The sequence below is a fragment of the Neodiprion lecontei genome, chromosome 2, assembly GCF_021901455.1.
Source record: "Neodiprion lecontei isolate iyNeoLeco1 chromosome 2, iyNeoLeco1.1, whole genome shotgun sequence".
NCBI classification, from domain to species: Eukaryota; Metazoa; Arthropoda; class Insecta; order Hymenoptera; family Diprionidae; genus Neodiprion; species Neodiprion lecontei.
In genome coordinates, this window is record NC_060261.1 from 38,569,205 (window position 1) to 38,590,084 (window position 20,880).

Genomic DNA, 20,880 nt, shown 5'->3' on the forward strand with positions numbered 1-20,880 from the left:
CTTATGATTAAAGTGAAATCAGTATTTGATAATAAGTTCAGCAAACTCCGTGATGTTGTGATCACGCAAATCGAACTTCTGTCCATCGCTCAAAGTGAAAATGACAATAATTATAATTATCGATTTCCTCGAGATAATGCTGTTTTGTATACGCGTTGTACTTTACGTTGACGAGAATTATCGCCAAGTTATAAACTTTCCCATGATTTACGATCAAGTTCAAAGTTTATACTCGGCTCGTGTCGGAAACATGGCTTTTTTTCGAATCGAAACACGGAATCGATGGGAAAATAGAGAAGATCATGGGCGTCATTCACCCTCGCGTGTTTCGAATCAGGTTGTAATGAAAACGTCAGAGCATCGCTAGTCGGAGGGTAATTCGGCCTTTCACTTTAATGAGTTTTGTTCTGCACCATCATATACTCGTATAAACCGCGAAGCAGCGTGCCGACTGACATCTGCATTGCGGAACAAAACGACCGAAGAGTTTAAAACGATGATGGAAAATTGTAAAGGCCGCAGTTAGCAGCAGCAAATTTTTTCGATCTGCGCGTAGCCGCGAATTATGAGCGTCGTAACCCGTTATAATTTCACTCTACCACCGAATAACGATGATTAATTACAAGGCAATTTACGAATACGTATCACGTATCATAACGATTCAACGTTATGCCCAAAGCAACTCGGCAGATAACGTTTCTCTATAGTCTATTCCTCGCTTATAATAGAACGGCGCGTTTCTTCTTCGACGGAAGTTAAAATAGCTTGATAAATAATTAAAATATCGATTCGGAAATCTCGATGCGAATAACTGTGCGATAAACCTTTCCGCCTCGTTATTCTCTAATTGCTCACCGTGGATGGCTCAAATTCATTCAAATTATGCAGTTCAGTCCCGAACACCAGGATTGGACACATGCTTCATTTATGGCTCCTCGCCGCGCACGGTTACCTTTAATAGAATCTTTAATATGGCAAAAAAGAGCTTGAAGTTAAAAGCACTTTGAAAACGTGAAGCTGAAGAGTATGATGCCCCATTTCGATTATTGCGAGAGTTGAAGCATGCAGCGACTGTATGCAGGAAACGGAAATCCTAACATTTTTCGCACAAAGCGAGCTACCGCTGCGCGTCAAGTGTTTCACTCAGAAATTTGCGCAATTATTTCAACGACGGGGGACGAAACCGGGATTAATTATAAGATATTAAATTGCGAGTTCACGTTCAACCTTTCCCGCTCTCTCTCTCCGCTTTTCCTAGATTCTATATCTCGTTCGGAGAATATGCGAGAGTTCTCATCGAGGTCCACAGTGGATAAACTTTTCCAGATACCATGCAAAAAACGAGGTCACACGCGTAAAGCATCAAGAGTGCCGCGAAAGTTCCAACTGTGCAAATAAGCCTGTGACATCAAATTAGCGAAAAATTTACCGAGTTCATTATTGGCGAAATATAGTTGTCAACGTCATTGAGAGAAAATATTTTTTAAATTGTCTATATTTAAAATAGAGAAAATTCTTTTTCCTAGTAACAAAAAATTTTTCAATCGCGAATATTTGCTAATAATATTTCAGTATTTGCAATTTTTTATTTTTTCTATTCATCGCCGAGTTGAAAAAATGTGTTTTTACGGTGTTCGTCCAACTACATCGAAACATATAACTCTATAGACGGCGGGCAATATTTCAGAAATATTTATTTCCAACAGTGAGATGATTGAAAATCCAGCATTGTTGATAATGAATATAATATGAGCTGGCTCGGGTGAAAATGTGGATCTGGAACAATCCGCGGATGGTTAAATATTCCATGAACTTACCTTAACCTAAACCGTACTCAAAATCAATCAAAGTCAATTATTAAACGTGACGTAGCAGACAAGAGAGCGAGGCCATCAATGATGTATCGAGGAAAGTTTCTTAATCGTAGCGTGGCTCAACTCCTTGCCCTTATAAGGCTGACCAGACGTATCGTCGAAGAGGCGGAAAGTCCCTGCATAATTACTTTCCGTGATAAAAAATTAGCGGTCCAACTCAACTATGTAAATTGAATATACCTATTTAACAGTGGCAGAATTGTTGAGGAAGCAACAAAATAGCCAAAGTTGCAAATTCCGATATTTTTTGCCCCTCGTCTAATCAGCTACCCGGCGTGATTTACTTGAAGAAAGCTGAAAAGGGAATGAAAGGAGTTCAATCACGAGTCGGCGTGCGTTACGCATACAAGATTGGCCGGGGTCCCAAAATTTTCCGGGGTGCTTGCTCCACAAGCGGTACATAATTCGTCGAAAAGCTAGCAATTATAATTCCCTTTCATCTCTGGCGATTGAACAAGAGGGAATGCGAAGTAACTGTAAGAGTCCTTTCCATTTCCTGCTAAATTAACGACCAATCGCTCTCCGCGCGTTTCGCATCCCTTCACCAAATTCCGGCAATGCGGCATACGTGTAAACTGCACTCTCCGTACGAATGCTGCGTGGGCGTCTGTCAGTCACAGGTACGTTTACCTCCGTGCGTTTTAAAAATTTCAACAAGCTTTTTCAAGCTCGAAACTACCGCGAGAAAAGCCATCTATTATTTTTGTCGATAGTAAGCTCTACAGATGAAAGCGATTCACTGGGAGTTCCGCAGAAGGAATTACTGCACGGTTATAAATTATACTAATATGTATTACGTGTGATATATTTCGTTAGCATGTTAGCTTCGTTATAGAGACCGAGACCCAATTATGAATCTTCTAAAGAACAGTATGCAACTGCATACCACGCCTGCGTAATAAGCTATGAAAAGCTCTTCTTGGATCGTAATATATATACAGGGTAAGTATAAGAAGAGCGCAAATAACTGACTGAAGTCAAGTTGTGCAGTGAAGCGAGCAAACGGAATGCGCCATTGAGCCAAGAGTAGTACGCTATTAAAACCGGATAAGTATAGTTTGGCAGCAGCATTGATGTTGCTTCCGCGTTATTCGTACGAGCATGTATAGGTAGGTACAATGCGTAAAGCGCAACGACATTCAAACGAGCTTAGAGAACGATGGAAATCCTGAAGTTGGTAACAGACTTGGTATAATTCCTCAACTTCGAAAATTAAATCATTCCTCGCTTCGGCAAATAACGTTTATACTATTAAATTTACAGGGAAGATTGCGGACGATATAAATATTCCCGTATATCTATATTATATGCAGTATCTACTCGGTATCTCAAAGCGAAACGCATGCTCAGTCGTATGACTGTAAATTCGCAACCACCTTCGTCTACACGCGTTGTGCAGTGAAATGGGGAAAGAAAAATCCGAATTTACAGAAAATAAGAAAAAAAAACGTTATCTCGAGTTTCCACCAATAACCGTACAACTTCACGTTTCACGCCGTCTTCGTTCAGGTGCTATGATGCCGGATAAGGAAAGTTTTTTTTTTTTTTTTTACCAAGAACCGGCGTATCGGCAAGCAATGCAAGTATGCCCGAAGGAAATTGCACAGATATTCAGTGTTTAAAAACTTTCCCCCAAATAACGAGGTCCAAGAAAAGTATTTCTCAACCGTATAATAACCACGGATCCCAAAATAATTGCCGAATTTCATAATTTCTGCAAAAATTCAAAAGCCTCGTATCGTACAAAATTATGATATAAAACGGAACAATAATTTTATGGCTGAAAATAAACTGTTCGAACTTTTCACTCCCGCGTAACCATTTTTTTTTTTCATGTTACCGATAATGTGTGACAAATTATGAAATTTATTTTACGAATAAATTATCGGCCAACGGATCTTCATGGAACTGATATTGAAATATTTATCAGTAACATTATGTTAAATTTGAATATGTGACGAATGAGTAAATTGAATTGATAACCCGGCACATAATGCATTAAACTAATCAATGTCCGTCTGAGTGATGGCCAGTTAATTTCCTAAGTAACTAACCGTGTTTTGTCCTCGCAAAGGTTCGACGCGTCGATCGTTTATTAAATAATTTTGTACGCGGTGATCGTATATTCGGCAAAACTTTTATAACGATGAAAAATTAATGCCATTGATCAGTTGGCATTCACCTATGCAGTCGTTGAAGAACAGTATCACGGAAAGCGGGCGATAACTAGCTGCATAAATGAAACCTACAACAGCGTATCTGTGTCAAAATCTACGAATGAAATAAAATTGTATTTCTCAAATGTACAACGAAGTTTTCGGCCACCGAATCTAAGAACACCTGCTCGAACTGTGCCGCCTGAATAATTTTGACAGCACAGTCTTCTTAATTCTCGGAGAGCAACGATCCATCTACTTTCTCTCTCCGAGAGCTTGTTCTGACAATTTAATTTCGATAAAAAGAAGAAGAGAAACTGACTCCCTCATGAATCCCATCCATCTAGGTTTTGGCTGCCACACCTAGAAATACTTCCAAAGCGCTATATACACCTTGACAGAAGGGCGTGGTCGTTTATTATTAGGTAATCGAAGAGGGTTCTACTTCCTTTATGATCCCGCAAATAAGGTAATGGAAAACAGGGCGAAAGAAAAACCTCACGAGAATAAAAACATTTTATCGAGGATTCATCCGATAAAGAAAGAGTCAATAACTAGGTATGTACATGTACAGGGCTACACTCACAAAACTGAGGAATCGTTTCGCTCCGGCTAAATTCGATTCACTTCCAATATCATTTTCTTTCATTTCGTTATTTTTTCCCAATCATACTTGACCGTAGTCTCGATATCGTTATACTCGCTTTCCATTCAGGAGACATTATCGCCAGCCGTCTTCGGTGGAAGTTGCTACTTTATGAGCATGCAGAAATTAACGAAATGTAAAAACGACACCGCAAATCCATATTAATTTCATACGTGTCCAGCGTCTGCGAATACTTTTCCTTCAAATCCATCGTGCTCCGTTGTATTATTGCACACAAGGCTAAAAAAACAGGAACTGAAAACCTGCGGCAAATAAATGTTGATTAATTTATATCCCCGCAAACACGAGAATATACAGCTCACAAGCCTTGCGCGAGATTTATTGAGTGAAAAATTACACAAAATCCTTGTGCTTGTGAATACGTGCTGTGAGAGAAAGATTTGATAATCGCGATGGTACAGTATATTGATAGTGTCGAAATGAAGTTGTCATCCGACTCGTACGAGTCCGTCAAAGTCGTTAGGCTTTTCCTGATAACCTAATTACGAGATAAAGTTTTGACTTTAAGAGGAGCTTTGCTGTTTTCCCCGCCTTTCCTTTTCATCGAACAGCATGTATTCGAATCCACTAAGATTTAGGGGATTTACGTTAACGAGCCAATACCGTCTGCCTCCGTCTGCGCGCGGATGACGGTAAACGGAAATGACAAAGATGGTTATCCGGACTTTAATTATCTCCGATTCGCATCTTCCGTAGGTAGTTTACCGTAAGGAATTCAGGTAAATCTATGTACAATGTACGTGTATACGTGGATACGTTCACACAATATCCAACCGCCATACTATAACCATACACCAAGTGGTTCAATTCGACTGAAATAGTGAACAGCCGTCTTGATTACTTAGAGGGATAAGTCATGCAGAGAATCTCGTCGGCGAAGTTGTTGTGTTATGTATGGACCGCGGGTCCGGACATGACCCAGCTATCGATTATACCTAAACTTCATCGCCTGGATTCTAGCATAAGCAACCCAATGGTCCATTTCCACCTCCACAATTCAGATCCCCTGAAAATCCCAGTCTGATATCTCATGACCTCGGACTGGTTGATTCAACGGCTGGCTCTCGTGACGCCTTTGGGAGAACGTTTTATTTGAAGATCTTAAAACAGTTCAGCATTTATTGTGATTTCCCGAGGAATTCAACGTCATCTCGGTACTTTAACGGGTTTACTGTTTTTAACGAGAATACAGTATGTCAGCTACGTGAAAAAGAGAACCTATCGTTAGCATTGAGCAAATTTACTGCATTCTATTTTTCTATCACTACATGATGGATCAAAACTCCAGCTCAGTCTTCAGAGGATCCATTATCGATTTAATCATTTTCTTATCAGAGAATAGAAACCAAGGAATTCCAGACGAAGCCGACAGACAGAAGATAATTACAAAGTAAGTTCGATATGTCTGACAGGTTATGAGGTGATATAAAGAATAGCCAGATTGACATATGAGATTAGATATGAGAAATGATAATACTCAATAAATCGATTCATTACCTCGTACACTTTTGATTGACAGCTTTTAAAAATCAATGTAAAGTAAGATGCCGATAACGCAAGCCCAGCTTTTATAGCTGCAATTTCTGTTGTTAAATACAAGTATGTAGGTTTTCTCTATAAAAATATGGGTACACGCTGAAAGTGAAGAGTTGCTTGTCTAATTTCTATCGCAGTTTTTCCTTTAACCTGCGTTGATAGGGTAAATACAGTCTAACTTTTGAGATACCTCTAACACCAGGTGATTTCAAAGAAGCTTACCAATCGGCCTAGTATTCAAAAGTACGCGTTATTATACGTATTTGAATTAATAAGAAAGGTCAGCTGCTGGTGACAAATATCTTTGAACGAACTCATGACATTTGTGCCGGCTCATATGGACTATTATCTAAATAAAGAGTTAAGGACTATTTTTATCATATTGTCCTCTCATCGTCAGTGTACATTGAATAATTACGACGTGGTTTCGCAACAAGTTTCTTTGACAAAATTCAATAAATCACAAAAGAAAAAATCAATGAACCGTCGAACTTCACAGTGCGATAAGATGAAAAACTCTCCCCGAAGGACGTATATCTGTAATCCAAAGTATTGAATATGGATGACATCGAGTGTCGTATACGAGAGGAAACTATTCCGGTAAATTCAATAATCTCAATAAACAAATGATTTCACGCTGAGAACGTGGGATAAATTTATAAACAAACCGAGACATCGTCGGAGTGCCTTAGCGATAAGTGAGACAACACCGAATAGATGCAGCGTAAATTGCTCGAAACAGAGTGACATTAGTAACCAAGGGATGATTTGGATTGAATACTAATTAACTAATGGCTGCTGCATCTGTACACCAGAGTACAATATCAAAGTCAATTGGCAAATAGTGTGACAATTTTTGTTGTAGTAATTAATCTTGAAAGTTGTGAAACTTCAGAAGTTAATGGGCTCATACCTTAGGTCTGCTGAATGATGGAACGCGGGTGATTAGCCGGTTGATACGTCAGATAGTTCGTGACGACGCAACAATAGTCAGACTGATGCTTTAAGCCCCCCGCGAGATTAGATGTGACAGATAACATAACAAATCATCACGCGTGGAGGTTGATAATCGTTAGTGCGTCTACGGTGGTGTATATAAACAATTGCGAATTCACCTACAGTAGTTCAATGACAATATGCGTTTGCTACTCGTACTGCTCTTCGCGGGCCTGGCCCTAGCCAATCCAGTTCAGGAATACCTGCCCTCCCTCGAAGGGTATGTAGCACAGTTTTTTCGGAAATTGATAATTTACTGTCTCTAACCAAAAATCTATTCTACAGCGCCAAAGTGTACCGCGCGACGATCGAATCAGAGGATAAACTTTCGGCGATCATCCCTTACCGTGAGAAACAAGGATACGAAATCCTCAAATACGGTCAAGTTCTGGGCGACGAGGTTCACATTTTTGTCACCGCCGACAACGTCGACGCTTTCGAAAGCTTTCTGCTGGAAAATAACATCCGCTACTCAGTCGCAACTGACAACGTTCAACGAGCCGTCGACGAGGAGGCAGCACGTCAGCGTAACGCCTCGGCGATTCGCTCGAATGGTCGTCTCTCCTTCACGGCCTACCCGCGTTACGACGCCGTAAGATCAATCCTAAGTCTCATCGTCCGTTATGAAGTCAGATTCGAGGGATAGTTCATTCCTGACGTCGAAACTTTGTTCTTTTCAGGTCGTTGACTTCTTGAGGCAAGCAGCCTCTGATCGCAGTGACATCGCGACTCTCCTAAATCTTGGCCTGTCGGAAGAGGGCCGGATAATCTACGGTTTGAAAATTTCCTCTGGAGGTACGAACAAGCCGGCTGTACTTGTCGAAGGCGCTCTTCACTCTCGCGAATGGATCACAGTTTCCAGCGTTGCATACTTTATCAACGAGTTCATAGAGAACGCCAACAACACTGACTTGTTCCAGAGTATCGACTGGTACTTCATCCCCGTGCTGAACCCCGATGGTTACGAATACACTCACACCAATGTAAGTGGATTCTCAAAGAGTAGTAAAATATGGATTTGTCTGAGGTACTCCGGCCTGATTTCGATTACCGTGATTTCAGTATCGCCTTTGGAGAAAAACACGCAAAGTTAATCCAGGCAGTAGCTGCCGCGGCGTCGACGGTAACAGAAATTTCGGTCATTACTGGATGGGTAAGATCCTGGCTGTTTGATAATCATAAATAGAATCGAATACACCGCACGTTCGAGAAGCTCGCTATGTTTGCACCATGACTGACTATGTCAAATGATTTTGTTGCAGAAATTGGTGCATCCCAAAATCCGTGCGCCGATACGTACGCTGGACCAGAAGCCTTCTCTGAAGTGGAAACGCAAGTTCTCCGCGACTTCGTTTTGGCCAATGCTGACACGATCAAGCTGTACCTATCCTATCATTCCTATGGCAATGTGAGTACTCGTACAGGAGTTGAAACTCAGTTTGAAAAAATCACGAGGCATTGAAATCTAAAAATTATTTCACACACGAATACGTCTCGAAGGTGATTTAGATCTTTGGTTTATTTTTTTCCCCAGTATTTCCTTTATCCTTGGGGATATACCACAGATCTTCCCGACAACGACCAAGAACTGGTAAAATCTTTAATTTCAATCTATAAATTATTACCAAACTCTACCTACCATTTTTAACTTCGGTTCTGCTTTTCTCAGCGTGATCTAGCCCAAGCCGCCGACGATGCCCAAGCTACCGTACGCGGAACACGTTACATCATTGGCTCAATCGCCACTGCTTTGTGTACGTATTAATGATCCGATATTAATATGATCTACGAGTCGTCAATGCGCGATGAGGCTAATTATTTTCGTGAAAGTTGATCTTCCATAGCGAAACTGAAATTTCTTAATCCGAAAATGGTGTTTCAATGCATGACATTCTTTGGATAAGTATGCCCAATAATAATACATACGATCAACTCGTTGAATAGATATAAATTATTGGGTATCTATCCCATTTTTGTACCAAACACCTGTTACTCAACGATAATTGTAGATTATGCTGCCGGTGGCAGTAGTGACTGGGTGAAGGCCGGCGGTGGTGTCGAACTGTCCTACACCGTTGAATTACAAGGTGGAGGATTATTTGGCTTTGATATTCCCGCCTCCGAGATCATCCCTGTGGGTCAGGAATCTTTCCTTGGTCTTCGAGTGTTCGGTGAATACATTGCGACGAAATATGGTTCAACGAAATGATCGTCATGTCATTCAATTCTACCCGGAGGCATTGGAGACGATTGATTTCCGGTAACTACGTATCGAATAATCACAGTGGCTGTGTAAAGACAATGCCACATCAGTTGTAAACGACCAAAAGTTACGGGACTGGGTATGATATTGAAACGTAAGCGAAAAAATACGCTCAAAGACGCGCAGGTGTCTTAATTCTTTTTCCGAATCCTGACCGTTGAGAATAAACTTTTAACCGTGCTAACGAATAAGACGTGCGCGATCTTTGGCACAGACAAATGAAAGTCATAACGTGCGATGATTAATTTTCGCGAGACGAGATAAAGGTTTAACTGAGTTTCTTGTAAATATAAACTGCGATTTCTGACACTTATGTGAATATCAAGTCGACATTAAGGAACGACAGGAAAACCTGTATGATTTAATAAATATATATTAATAATTATACCGCATTTATATCTCACATACTTGTACTTTAATCTCTGATCAATCAAATAATTCAGTAATCACAAATAGTCGGGATCCCGCTTCGCCCTCGAAACTGATCAAGGCGGACGTATAATTTTTCTTCGATATCAATCTGTCTATAATTATGCTATTGGGCTTAAATTGGATAAGATGAAATGCTGCGATTTATCAAGTGGCACGTAGATCAAAAACGATAATTCATCGATCGCGACTATATAACAGTTACACCGATAATGCGTCCAGTGTAACACTTGAGCAAGATGCGGTTGCTCCTCGTACTCCTGGTAGCTGGCTCAGCTTTCGGTTTCTCCAACGCGGAAGACCTTCCCTCGCTCGAAGGGTACGTAGCCGAGTGTTTCTCTCTATTTTTTCTTTCTCACTTCCTCCTCTTCCCTTCAACCACATGTATACGTCTCCAACTTTGGAAAGTCCAATTTTTCTCACGAAAGAATCATTGTACGAATATGCTACTGAAATATAACAATCATCGTTTTATCGCCCCCTGATCTTCTTTCGAACCAGAGCTAAGGTCTACCGACTGATACCAGACTCGGATGAGAAACTATCAGCAGTCCTCGCTCACAATGGTAAGGAAGGATATGACTTTTTGAGACGTGGTCACGTTCTTGGGGACGAGATCAGAGTGCTGGTGACCGCCGACTTCACCGAAGGCTTCGAGTCCGAATTGACGGAATATGAAATCGACTACGTGATCGTAACTGAAAACGCCCAGGCAGTTATCGACGAAGAGAAGACAACACGTCAGAACGCAGCCGCGTCCATCACTCGTCTGAACGGCCGGATTTCGTTCGAAGCTTATCCGCGTTACGACACCGTAAGATTCCTCAGTTATAGAATAATATGTGCAAAAGGAAAAATTTCTAATCAAGGAGCCAGTTGTTTTTGAAAAATGCTCAACAACTCCGAACAATCTGCGGTGCTGACAACGGAAACGAACGCGGGGTCAACGCAACGACTTCGCGATGCAGTGCGACTGTAATTAAATGTTTCGCTTTCTTTGCAGATCGTCGAGTACTTGGAAGGGCTTGCAACCAACTACAGCGGTATTGCCAGTCTGGTGAATATCGGTACCTCTTACGAAGGCCGCTCCATTTACGGTTTGAAAATATCCTCCGGCGGTACAGGCAAACCCGCAATTCTAATCGATTCCGCCCTACACGCCCGCGAATGGATCACCCCTCCGACGGCTCTTTACATTATCAACCAATTGGTAGAAAATAGCGACAACGCCGATCTCTACGCCAACGTCGACTGGTACATATTCCCGGTCCTGAACCCTGACGGTTACGAATTCACCCACACCAGCGTAAGTTTTCGCACGCACCACTCTTACTTGCTCTCTGTGCGACGAATTCTTGCTTGAATTATCATTGATTGCAGTACCGTCTGTGGAGAAAGACCCGCAGCATAAATGACGGAAGTAGCTGCGTCGGTGTCGACCCTAACCGTAACTTCGGATACTACTGGATGCGTAAGGATTTTCATTCGGTGAAACGAGAATCTTGCTCGGATCGTGGCAATCGCATTATCTGTATGCAACTGTTTAAATTGCAGTGAACGGCGCTTCCGACCTTCCGTGCAGCGAAGTCTTCGCCGGGCCCGAACCCTTCTCAGAGGTGGAAACACAGGCTCTGCGAGACTTTGTCCTGGCCAACAACGAGACCCTCAAATTATACCTGGCCGTGCATTCGTACGGAAATGTAAGAAATCATTGCTCGTCTCTGAAGCCAAAGTACCGTATCAATGCGGTGCAAAGACAAAGCCTCACTTCCCTTCTTTCTTACAGTATTTCCTCTACCCGTGGGGATACACCTCGGAATTGCCCGACAACGAGGAGGAGTTGGTGAGTTTCTAGTTTGTCTTCGCGTCCTCTGTTCCTACGACAAAATCCGATCATCCTTTCTCACAAACACGACGCTTTCCTTTCGCAGAGAACTCTGGCCGAAGCTGCGGACGACGCACTTTCCACTTTGCGCGGAACGCGATATACCATCGGAACCTCGACCAACGTTCTATGTACGTACTGAATACGTTTAGCGTACTTGTCGGACTTTTATCAATCAAGGACAAGCTGTGAAAATGCGGCGTATATTTGTACGACTATGGAACAAATCACACACCATCGATCGGGCAAATTTTATCTTTACATCTTAAGAAATAATTGAACCTCCGAGATTTACACGAATCATTTAATTAGTGCAATCACAATGAAAACCGGTAACGATCGAATCGCCTCGCCGATAACTCGGTATCTCTGATGGATAATCAGCGTTGTTTTATCGACAATTTTAGACGAAGCAGCCGGTGGAAGCGATGACTGGGTGAAGGGTGTCGGTGGCGTCGAACTGTCCTACACTTTGGAATTGCCGGGTGGCGGAATTTGGGGTTTTGACCCTCCCGTATCTGAAATTCTTCCCGTAGGCCAGGAAACTTTCTTGGCCATCCGTGTTTTCGGTGAATACATCGAAAGCAAATTCGGTTCCTCGAAGTGAATATTTAAAACGAAACGCATTACCGCATAACTCTGTACGAAATGTTGATGATGTTTTTATGAAAATATGACCTCGAATGGGATGAATGTAGCAATGAAATTAAAATAACTTCACAACCAATTAACGATCAATATTTCCTCATGATATGTTATGAAGCATGCACCTTCCTGTTCTTACTCCTAAATAGCTCATAATTACAAACGAAGTTATGTAAATTTTAAGGAATGCATTAAAATTATTACAACTTCAAAGCCTCGTCCAATATTCTTTAACCAATGACGCGAAAGTGCAGGAAGCTCATCATAAATTATGGCGTCACATAAGACGTTGACTATTCAATATCCATCACGACGCTGCAGGTACTAAAATCATTCCCATTATTATTTGCGAAGGACAAGACTGATCAAAAAATAAGCCTGCAGAAGAGAGCGGTTAAAATTTGGTGTGTATATTCCGTATACCAATCTAAATAATTTAGCGTTTCAGATTTTCGAAAGTTCATTTTCCCTTAAACCTGAAAAATCGGTTAGAATGGCGGCTATTATTTCTCACATGTACGTTTGCAGGGTGGCTCCCCGTTAACGAAGCGTCATTTCTTCAAAGTAATACCACTTGACCCATTTCATACATACGTTTTCACTGCTGCAGAGTTATGAAAACCCAGGAGCGTTGCAGCTGATAGCGATCGAATGTGGACTTCAATGTCTCTTGCAACGTTGCTTCAACGTTGCTTCAAAGGCAGCGATATGAATTTTGTAATTACCTTATCGGAACGATAACCTATATTACAGGTCATTGTATTGCAGCTGTAATATGTCTCTTCTGTGGTGCAACGCTCTCGTCAAAAGATACACACAGGATTTTACCACAACATAATGAATTCGAAGCATTTAAAATCAAAGAGAATCCGGTGAGCTAAGCTCACGTTTACTGCCAATTACATACTTCAGTTGAACTAACTATTCTGCGAAAATTTTTGGACGTACAACGATGTATTGTAATTGCGCATTACGACGTATTTCATAGTTGCCAAGTGTTAAAGAACAACAGCGGAAGTGACTTGTAACCCGAATGTTTGCGATGAAGATTATTCAGAGCTACCCTGATATCGACTTCTGTTTTGCTCCAGATGCTAATCTCTCAACGATACTGTTTAGTTCAGATAAGCGGCCATTCGTAAAGATCGAAAAACGATATCGCCGAGTATATAACAATGTGTGAAAATTCATCCAGAGTCAGACACCAGCAAGATGCAATTGCTGTTTCTACTCCTCGCTGTTGGCGCGGCCGTGGCTGTCCCTGTGGAAGAACAGGCTCCCTCGCTGGAAGGGTACGCAGATTCTTTGTTCTCATAAACTTACAAACCAGTAATAAGTTCACCTCAAAAATAAGGGTATAAACACTTCGTCCAATCTATTAAAATTTTCCTTGCAGAGCCAAAGTCTACCGTTTGATCGCAGATACGGACGAAAAACTATCAGCACTCCTTGCTTACGATGGTCACGAAGGATATGACATCCTGAAGGCTGGTCACGCTCTTGGAGACGAGATCCATTTATTGGTAACCGCCGACAACGTCGAGGCCTTCGAAACCATCTTAGATGAGAATGAAATCGACAACATGGTTATGACTGAAAACGTTCAGGCCGCCGTCGACGAAGAAGCGACTCGTCAAAGCACTGCATCCACTGCTCGTTTAGACGGCCGTATTTCGTTCGAGGCTTACCAACGTTATGGCGACGTAAGATTTTAAAGTTTATAAGAGCAACTGATACTGGGTTTAACCTGGCTTAAAGAAAGGATCTTAACGTGTTCCACTAATGGCCGTTTTCTACATACTGAATTCAACCTAAACAAATATCTAATGAAAGTCGACCTGAACTTCTTTATATCTCTTAATTTGTTTTGCAGCATTACATTGAAAATACCGTTTAAAACATCCAACATCTCTAACTTAAATAAGCCCACCACTATCGAGTTACTACCGTCGTTGTCAAAACTAGCGAACCTATTCTAATGCACTGAAAATCCTTCCATCTTATACCTGCACGTCAATAATGTACCGTATGAAGTGCGCTCTGGATTCGAACCATGATCAGCAGAATCGTAACCAACATTAATGTTCCTGCAGATAGCTGACTATTTGGCAGGGATCGCGGAGAGCTACAGTGATGTGGCCAGTCTTGTTGAAATCGGTACCTCTTTTGAAGGACTGAGCATCTACGGTTTGAAAATATCATCGGGTGGTACCGGCAAGCCTGCAATTTTGATCGACGGTGGTATTCATGCGCGTGAATGGGCTGCACCTGCTACGGTAACTTACATCATCAACCAGCTGATCGAAGAAGCCACTAACTCTGATCTATTCGAAAACGTCGACTGGTACATATTCCCAGTCCTGAACCCCGACGGTTACGAATACACTCACACCACCGTAAGTTTGGAGTTAGAAATTTCGGGCTCACTTTCTATATGGTAAGTTTTATATTCTCGGTTCCAGTACCGTCTGTGGAGAAAAACGCGCAGCAGCATAACCGGAAACCTTTGCCGCGGTACCGACCCCAACCGTAATTTCGGATACTACTGGATGTGTAAGAATTACCTCAGCCAATGAAAATGGGATACTTAGACAAGGTGTGACTGCGCAATTAGTTAATAAATATCGATATGCTTGTTTTCAGTGACCGGTGCTTCCTCCGCTTCGTGCAGCGATACTTACGCTGGACCCGAAGCATTCTCCGAATTGGAAACTCAAGCTCTACGTGACTTTGTCCTGGCCAACAACGACACTATCAAGTTATATCTGACCTTCCATTCTTACGGAAACGTAAGAATCACCTATACCCAAAGCTATTAGGCCACTTGTTACATAAGATGCTCAGCAAGAGCAAAACATTACTTTAATTGCTTGTTTTCTTACAGTATTTCCTCTACCCGTGGGGATACACCTCGGAACTGCCTGATAACGAGGAGGAGTTGGTAAGTTTTCCCCGATTTTAATTCGTTCGAACTATTTCCACGAGAAAGTCCAATGAATCTTTGTAACAAAATCAACGCGCTCCTTTTGCAGAGGACTCTCGCTGAGGCCGCTGATGAGGCTCTCTCCACCCTCCGTGGAACCCGCTACACCATTGGAACTTCCACCAACGTATTGTGTACGGGGAAAAGTTTACAATTTCAACATATTAACAAGCTAATGTCATTAAGGCATAACGAAAAAGCTTACAATCTCCAAAGAAAATCGAATATCTATATCGATGTGTGAATGGCTGGAAAGTTGTCTCAACTATTAAGTAGCTGTCATCCAATCTTTCTCCGATATCCAAAAACTTGAAAGAAAAACTTTTGGGCAATACAACCGTACTTTATATAATCAGTATTTTAAATAGTGTAAATATTTGAATGTCTCAGATGCTGCTGCCGGCGGAAGTGACGACTGGGTGAAGGGCGTTGCCGGTGTCGAACTGGCCTACACCCTGGAATTGCCGGGTGGTGGAAATTTTGGATTTGATCTTCCAGCATCTGAGATCGTCCTCGTTGGTCAAGAGACCTTCTTAGCTATTCGTGTCTTCGGTGAATACATCGAGAACAAATTCGTTAGCTCCAAGTAATAACACAACGCACTAATACGATTCTTCGTGGTCAAACTGCCTTCTCTATCAAAAGACGTTGAAGATATCAACATACAGTCAACCTCCAGACTGAATGTTCTTCATAAAATGACAATGGCCCCGTAAAAGATAAACGATCAATCTTATCTCGTATACAAGCGCGTGCCGAAGAAGAATAAATTGTTAGCTTCTGGCGCTACAGAATGTCTTATGCGATAAAATAAAAACATTCCTGCTCTAAAACCATACCGAATTCTTCCAGTCCAATTGCACCAAAGACTTACCAATAAACAATACGACGGCTATGCAGCAACAAATAATCGAGTAAACAATCGGGAATGAATTATACGGAGCGTAAGCAGCTGGCGAACGCGGGTGAATTTTTTCATTACAGGTATGCCAAATTGCATTTGTGCGCATTTGTTGCCTCTCGACGATTATCGTTATATATCGGCGAGGTGGTCAAGGTAAATAGATGACGATAACGGTTGATATCGGTTAGCAACGTTTCTCGCACGATTAGCATTCATAATTGAAAAACCCGTTAAAATTGAACATTCTTCCGCGGTCATGTGATGCTGCAGTCGACTCAGCGTCTGCGTCAGTGTGCAATGATGTCCCGACAGCAGGAGAAGTTCCAGAAAATACTCCACGCGACATTCGTCTGCTTAAATCTCTTTGTCGCCTTCAATCATGCCGGCGATTACAATGGGTAAGTAAATTTTGAAGACTGGATTTTCCAAATTTGGCTTTAAAGAATTTGGCTACAAGTCACCGAACCAAAAAAAAAAAACAGCACAAATAAAAAAAGGTCTCAAATGCGTTGGCGCAACTCTAAAATGACTACATGAATGCGAATTAGTTGTCTGTACGGATGATCAGCGGCTGTTTATTGCTTCAATTATCTACGTTTCTTTTTTTTCTTTCTCTCTTATTATCGCTCCATCGAACATAGATATGAAGTCTTTGATTAATTATTTTCCTACCTATAGTTGAATTGCATTATTTATTCTAGTCGGAGGTTAAGTAATTAATTGATTTAATGTGACGCTGATAATGGGGTGACCCAAACTACCCAATTTCCAAGGATGAATCAGGGACAAGGGCCTCAGGACCGAATTTTTGATTTACAGATGACTCAAAGTGGGATAAAAGTGAAAGGAAATCACGAAGGAATAATGTACAATTGGTTGGATAAAAAACAGAACGCGTGTTTAATTAAATGATTGAAAATTCATATTTATATGCGACAAAATGTCGCTTTTTGCGTTTGGCAGAATTTCATTTTGTTTTTAAAGTCCATTGAAAAATCACCATTCAAATAAAAATAATACGTTTAAAATTTCCTCCGTGCACTACTCCCCATATGATCCATTTCATCGTATAAACAACTCAGAAAGTAAGGTGATGTGCAGCGAATATGAAAGTATTTTGTGTAACGCAATATATGCTCACATACTTGGAGGTCTGACCAATATTCCTGTATAAGGAAATGTTCTGCACATGAACCGCTTCTTTTATTTAATAATTCTTAAAACGATAGATAATTATCGTTTATAATTGAGAAATTTCAAATCCGCAACAGATGTTATTCACGATTTTCTACGATACTATTCTATACTATTATAATTAATATACTATTAATGAAAAAACCGTTTTTCTACATGGGAAAAATATGATCATGTAATGTATCCGTGCATTCAGAATTAATTACGGCAAGCTGGTTGGTTCGGAATAAAACCTCACTTTACTTTTAAATCGTTCTTCTTTCACACCTACAGCTATAGTTCATATCTACCTGATACTCATTGTCAGCGAGATTTAAGTGACAAATAGAAGTACGTTTACAGCTACATGGTGTATCAGTTGTCCCCGAACACATCAGAGAAAATTGCGGTATTGAAAAGCTTGGAAAGCGTAACAGGATATGACTTTTGGCAAGAACCTGGGCGCAAAACCAGCCACTTGATGGTAGCACCGGAGCAGCAGCACGAATTCGAAAAACGGATGGCTGCATCGCAGATTCAAACAACCGTTAGTCTTTATTGAATTGTCCTTTAGTGCAGGAATTGCAAAATTGTCTAATTTCAAAAACACGTCCCAATGTGACAGGGTCGGAAAATATTGCAAAACTGTTTCGCACATGACACCATTAACGTGAATTTACTTTCAAGATCGCCATAAACAACGTCGCAGAGCATCTGCGAAAAGATGGAACGTTTCGCGACGGTCAAAAGGAAAAATCTAACAAAGGTACCCGACGTAGGTTCCTTCGACCCGATTGGAAAAATTTTTCATTCGAACGATATCTAAAATACAATGATATGTTGAGACTGGTTAATGGCGTCGTTGCTAAAAAATCTACAGCGAACGTCATCACGATAGGGCAAACCTATCAAGGGCGGAAAATGATCGCCGTCAAACTATCGACTTGTGACAATAATCCGGTAAGTAAATGAGGGAACAACTATCGGTCCAGAGCTGATTATATGTAGTCAGAGAAAATCAAAGACCTTGTTACGTCGTTCCGTTTACAGAATAGACTGTATAAAAAAAATCGCCAAATTTTTTGTCAAAAATTAAGTCGAAAATATTGTTACAAATGACAAAAGAAAAAAGATGCATCTTTTTTTCGTCACTCCTGACAATATTTTCGACTTGATTTTTGAAAAAAAATAGTCTCTCTTTTTATACAGCTTATTATACATGATACGACAGGTAATCCTGATAGATGGAGGAATTCACGGCCGCGAGTGGGCCGCACCGATGTCTGTTCTCTATATACTGCAGAAGCTCATCGACGACGACGAAGTGATTAAAAAGTTGACCTTTTACATAATCCCTCTCCTTAATCCTGATGGCTACGAATATTCCCGACGGAAAGACCGCTACTGGAGAAAGACAATGTCCAAGACTCCCTTTACCAAGTGTCGAGGAGTTGACGGCAACAGGAATTTTGATTCTCATTGGAACGGTAAGATTTTTAGTGAGCGAATGTTTCATCCACTGTAAGCATTCTCCATATACATTGTATACGGAATTAAACACTCGAATTATCATTTAGAACAATATCCGATTGCTTTTCACTGAATAACTTTTGGAGAGCATAAATGTTGACGCCTTTGTTGACTATCAGTATCCGAAATTTTTCAGCTATTGTATTATAGAGAGCTTCGCGTCAAGTGCAAGCTCATTGTTGGATCAGCTCTGATTTATACGCACGATAATTGCTCTATTGAAAATTGTGAGAAACAGATCAAGTTCGGTACAGCAATTGATACCGCAGATAATAGTAACCGTGGATTTGAAATTTTAAACCAAATGAACGAAAGGCAAGAGAAAAAGGCAATCCCGACGCACAATCTTACACTCTATAACCAAGTGTATAACTCTACAAAAGATTCAATAATTCGAACGTATTTCAAGAATCCGGAACCGAGGGTGACCCTTGTTCGCAATTGTACTCGGGACCGGAACCATTTTCCGAATCCGAAACACGGGCTTTACGAGATCTAATAACTTCAGTGAGGCCTGTCATGTACATCACGTTTCACAGCTACGGAGGCGTGAGTATTCTTGCCAATACTTGTTTCTCGGTTCCTCGATGAAAAATTCAATCAAACTTCAATTGTTGAAAACAGATTTATTTTCGTCTACAAGATAGAACTTAGGATCAAATTCGAAAGTAAAAAGCTGTTCATTTAATCACTAGGATAGTTTCGACGGTAAAAATTATATTGGTTATCATCTCATATTGAAAAAATAACGTGTGATATCCCTTTCTTGGTTGCGCTTTTCGGTTCACGTCTTTTTCAGCTAATCCTTTACCCCTGGGGCTACGCCCCTGATCTACCAGACAATTGGCCGGAATTGGTAAGAAACGATATCGACTACTACCTCTCTGACATATTTAACCATTAAAAAACATATCGATTAACTAATCAAGTGTGCTTTAACGCATTATGATAATTTCCTTCAAGCATTTATTAGGGAAGAAAGCAGCCGATGAAGTGAAAAGGCTCTTCAACACGGAGTACGCTGTTGGCGCCTCAACGAACTTATTATGTAAGAAAATTTAAAACTATACGAACCGAAATTTGATTACAAAACGTTTAAATTTTAACCAAAATAAATCGAACCTTATACCATAGACCCGGCATCCGGTGGCAGCGACGATTGGTCTATGGAAAAAGCTGGAGTACAATTAGTTTACTGCATAGAACTAGAAGATTTTGGATCAAAATTTGAGCCGTCACCGAACGAACTAAAGGAGATCGTCCAACACGCTAATACGCTCGTGCAAGTTTTCACAAAGCATGTGGAAGAAAACTACGCGTCTTAATGTCAATTAAATGGCGAATGAGGGAAAAAATTAGACGAAAAACTAGATAAGTGCGAATAAACACTTATTTACGTTTTTCGATTTTCTTGCGTCCTCTCTTACCTTACAATAGCAAGCATTTGTTAGAATTAAAAAAAATACCTCGACGATATTCATAAAATATTAATTAAGTCGTACACCAATCAATTGTTTGTATGTACAAATATTGTTTGGGACAGTGAAACGGCTCACGTACGTATATACTGCTGTTTGTTTTTGCAAAATTGTATAACTGGTCAAAATGGAGTTGAAACTTACCTCAATCCTTCACTGCAAGTTCCATGAAGCGGTCGTTGTCCATTTCTCGTTGTGGATTTCACTGTCACAGTCTTCTTTTTCCGTTTTATCGTTAGAACGATCGTCAATTGTTAACGGCATTTCGATTCAACAACATTCCAACGCCACGACGCAACCGTTCATATTTTATTGCTTAACCCCGAATCCCGACAGAAGTTATAACTTGTCACTTGCAACA

General features: G+C 40.8%; 3 protein-coding genes across 3 annotated transcripts; all 3 read left to right on the top strand.

Annotated features, from left to right (window-relative positions):
• Positions 1 to 7,345: 7,345 nt before the first annotated feature.
• LOC107225555 (carboxypeptidase B) lies at positions 7,346 to 9,877 on the top strand. The gene is made up of 8 exons (XM_015666065.2): positions 7,346 to 7,449; positions 7,515 to 7,821; positions 7,910 to 8,212; positions 8,292 to 8,382; positions 8,492 to 8,637; positions 8,764 to 8,820; positions 8,899 to 8,983; positions 9,239 to 9,877. Exons 1-8 carry the CDS (start codon positions 7,370 to 7,372, stop codon positions 9,436 to 9,438), a joined length of 1,269 nt encoding a protein of 422 aa, XP_015521551.1. The 5' UTR covers positions 7,346 to 7,369; the 3' UTR covers positions 9,439 to 9,877.
• A 231-nt stretch (positions 9,878 to 10,108) lies between these two features.
• LOC107225571 lies at positions 10,109 to 16,267 on the top strand. The gene is made up of 16 exons (XM_015666084.2): positions 10,109 to 10,240; positions 10,423 to 10,735; positions 10,925 to 11,227; positions 11,302 to 11,392; positions 11,476 to 11,621; positions 11,708 to 11,764; positions 11,853 to 11,937; positions 12,214 to 12,410; positions 13,640 to 13,743; positions 13,848 to 14,154; positions 14,545 to 14,847; positions 14,914 to 15,004; positions 15,095 to 15,240; positions 15,336 to 15,392; positions 15,484 to 15,568; positions 15,825 to 16,267. Exons 1-16 carry the CDS (start codon positions 10,161 to 10,163, stop codon positions 16,022 to 16,024), a joined length of 2,565 nt encoding a protein of 854 aa, XP_015521570.2. The 5' UTR covers positions 10,109 to 10,160; the 3' UTR covers positions 16,025 to 16,267.
• Positions 16,268 to 16,547: 280 nt separating this feature from the next.
• On the top strand, positions 16,548 to 20,447 carry LOC107225567 (carboxypeptidase B). Its single transcript, XM_015666080.2, has 8 exons — positions 16,548 to 16,736; positions 17,875 to 18,058; positions 18,199 to 18,471; positions 18,743 to 18,998; positions 19,451 to 19,590; positions 19,841 to 19,897; positions 20,005 to 20,089; positions 20,176 to 20,447. Exons 1-8 carry the CDS (start codon positions 16,600 to 16,602, stop codon positions 20,364 to 20,366), a joined length of 1,323 nt encoding a protein of 440 aa, XP_015521566.2. The 5' UTR covers positions 16,548 to 16,599; the 3' UTR covers positions 20,367 to 20,447.
• The last annotated feature ends 433 nt before the right edge of the window (positions 20,448 to 20,880 follow it).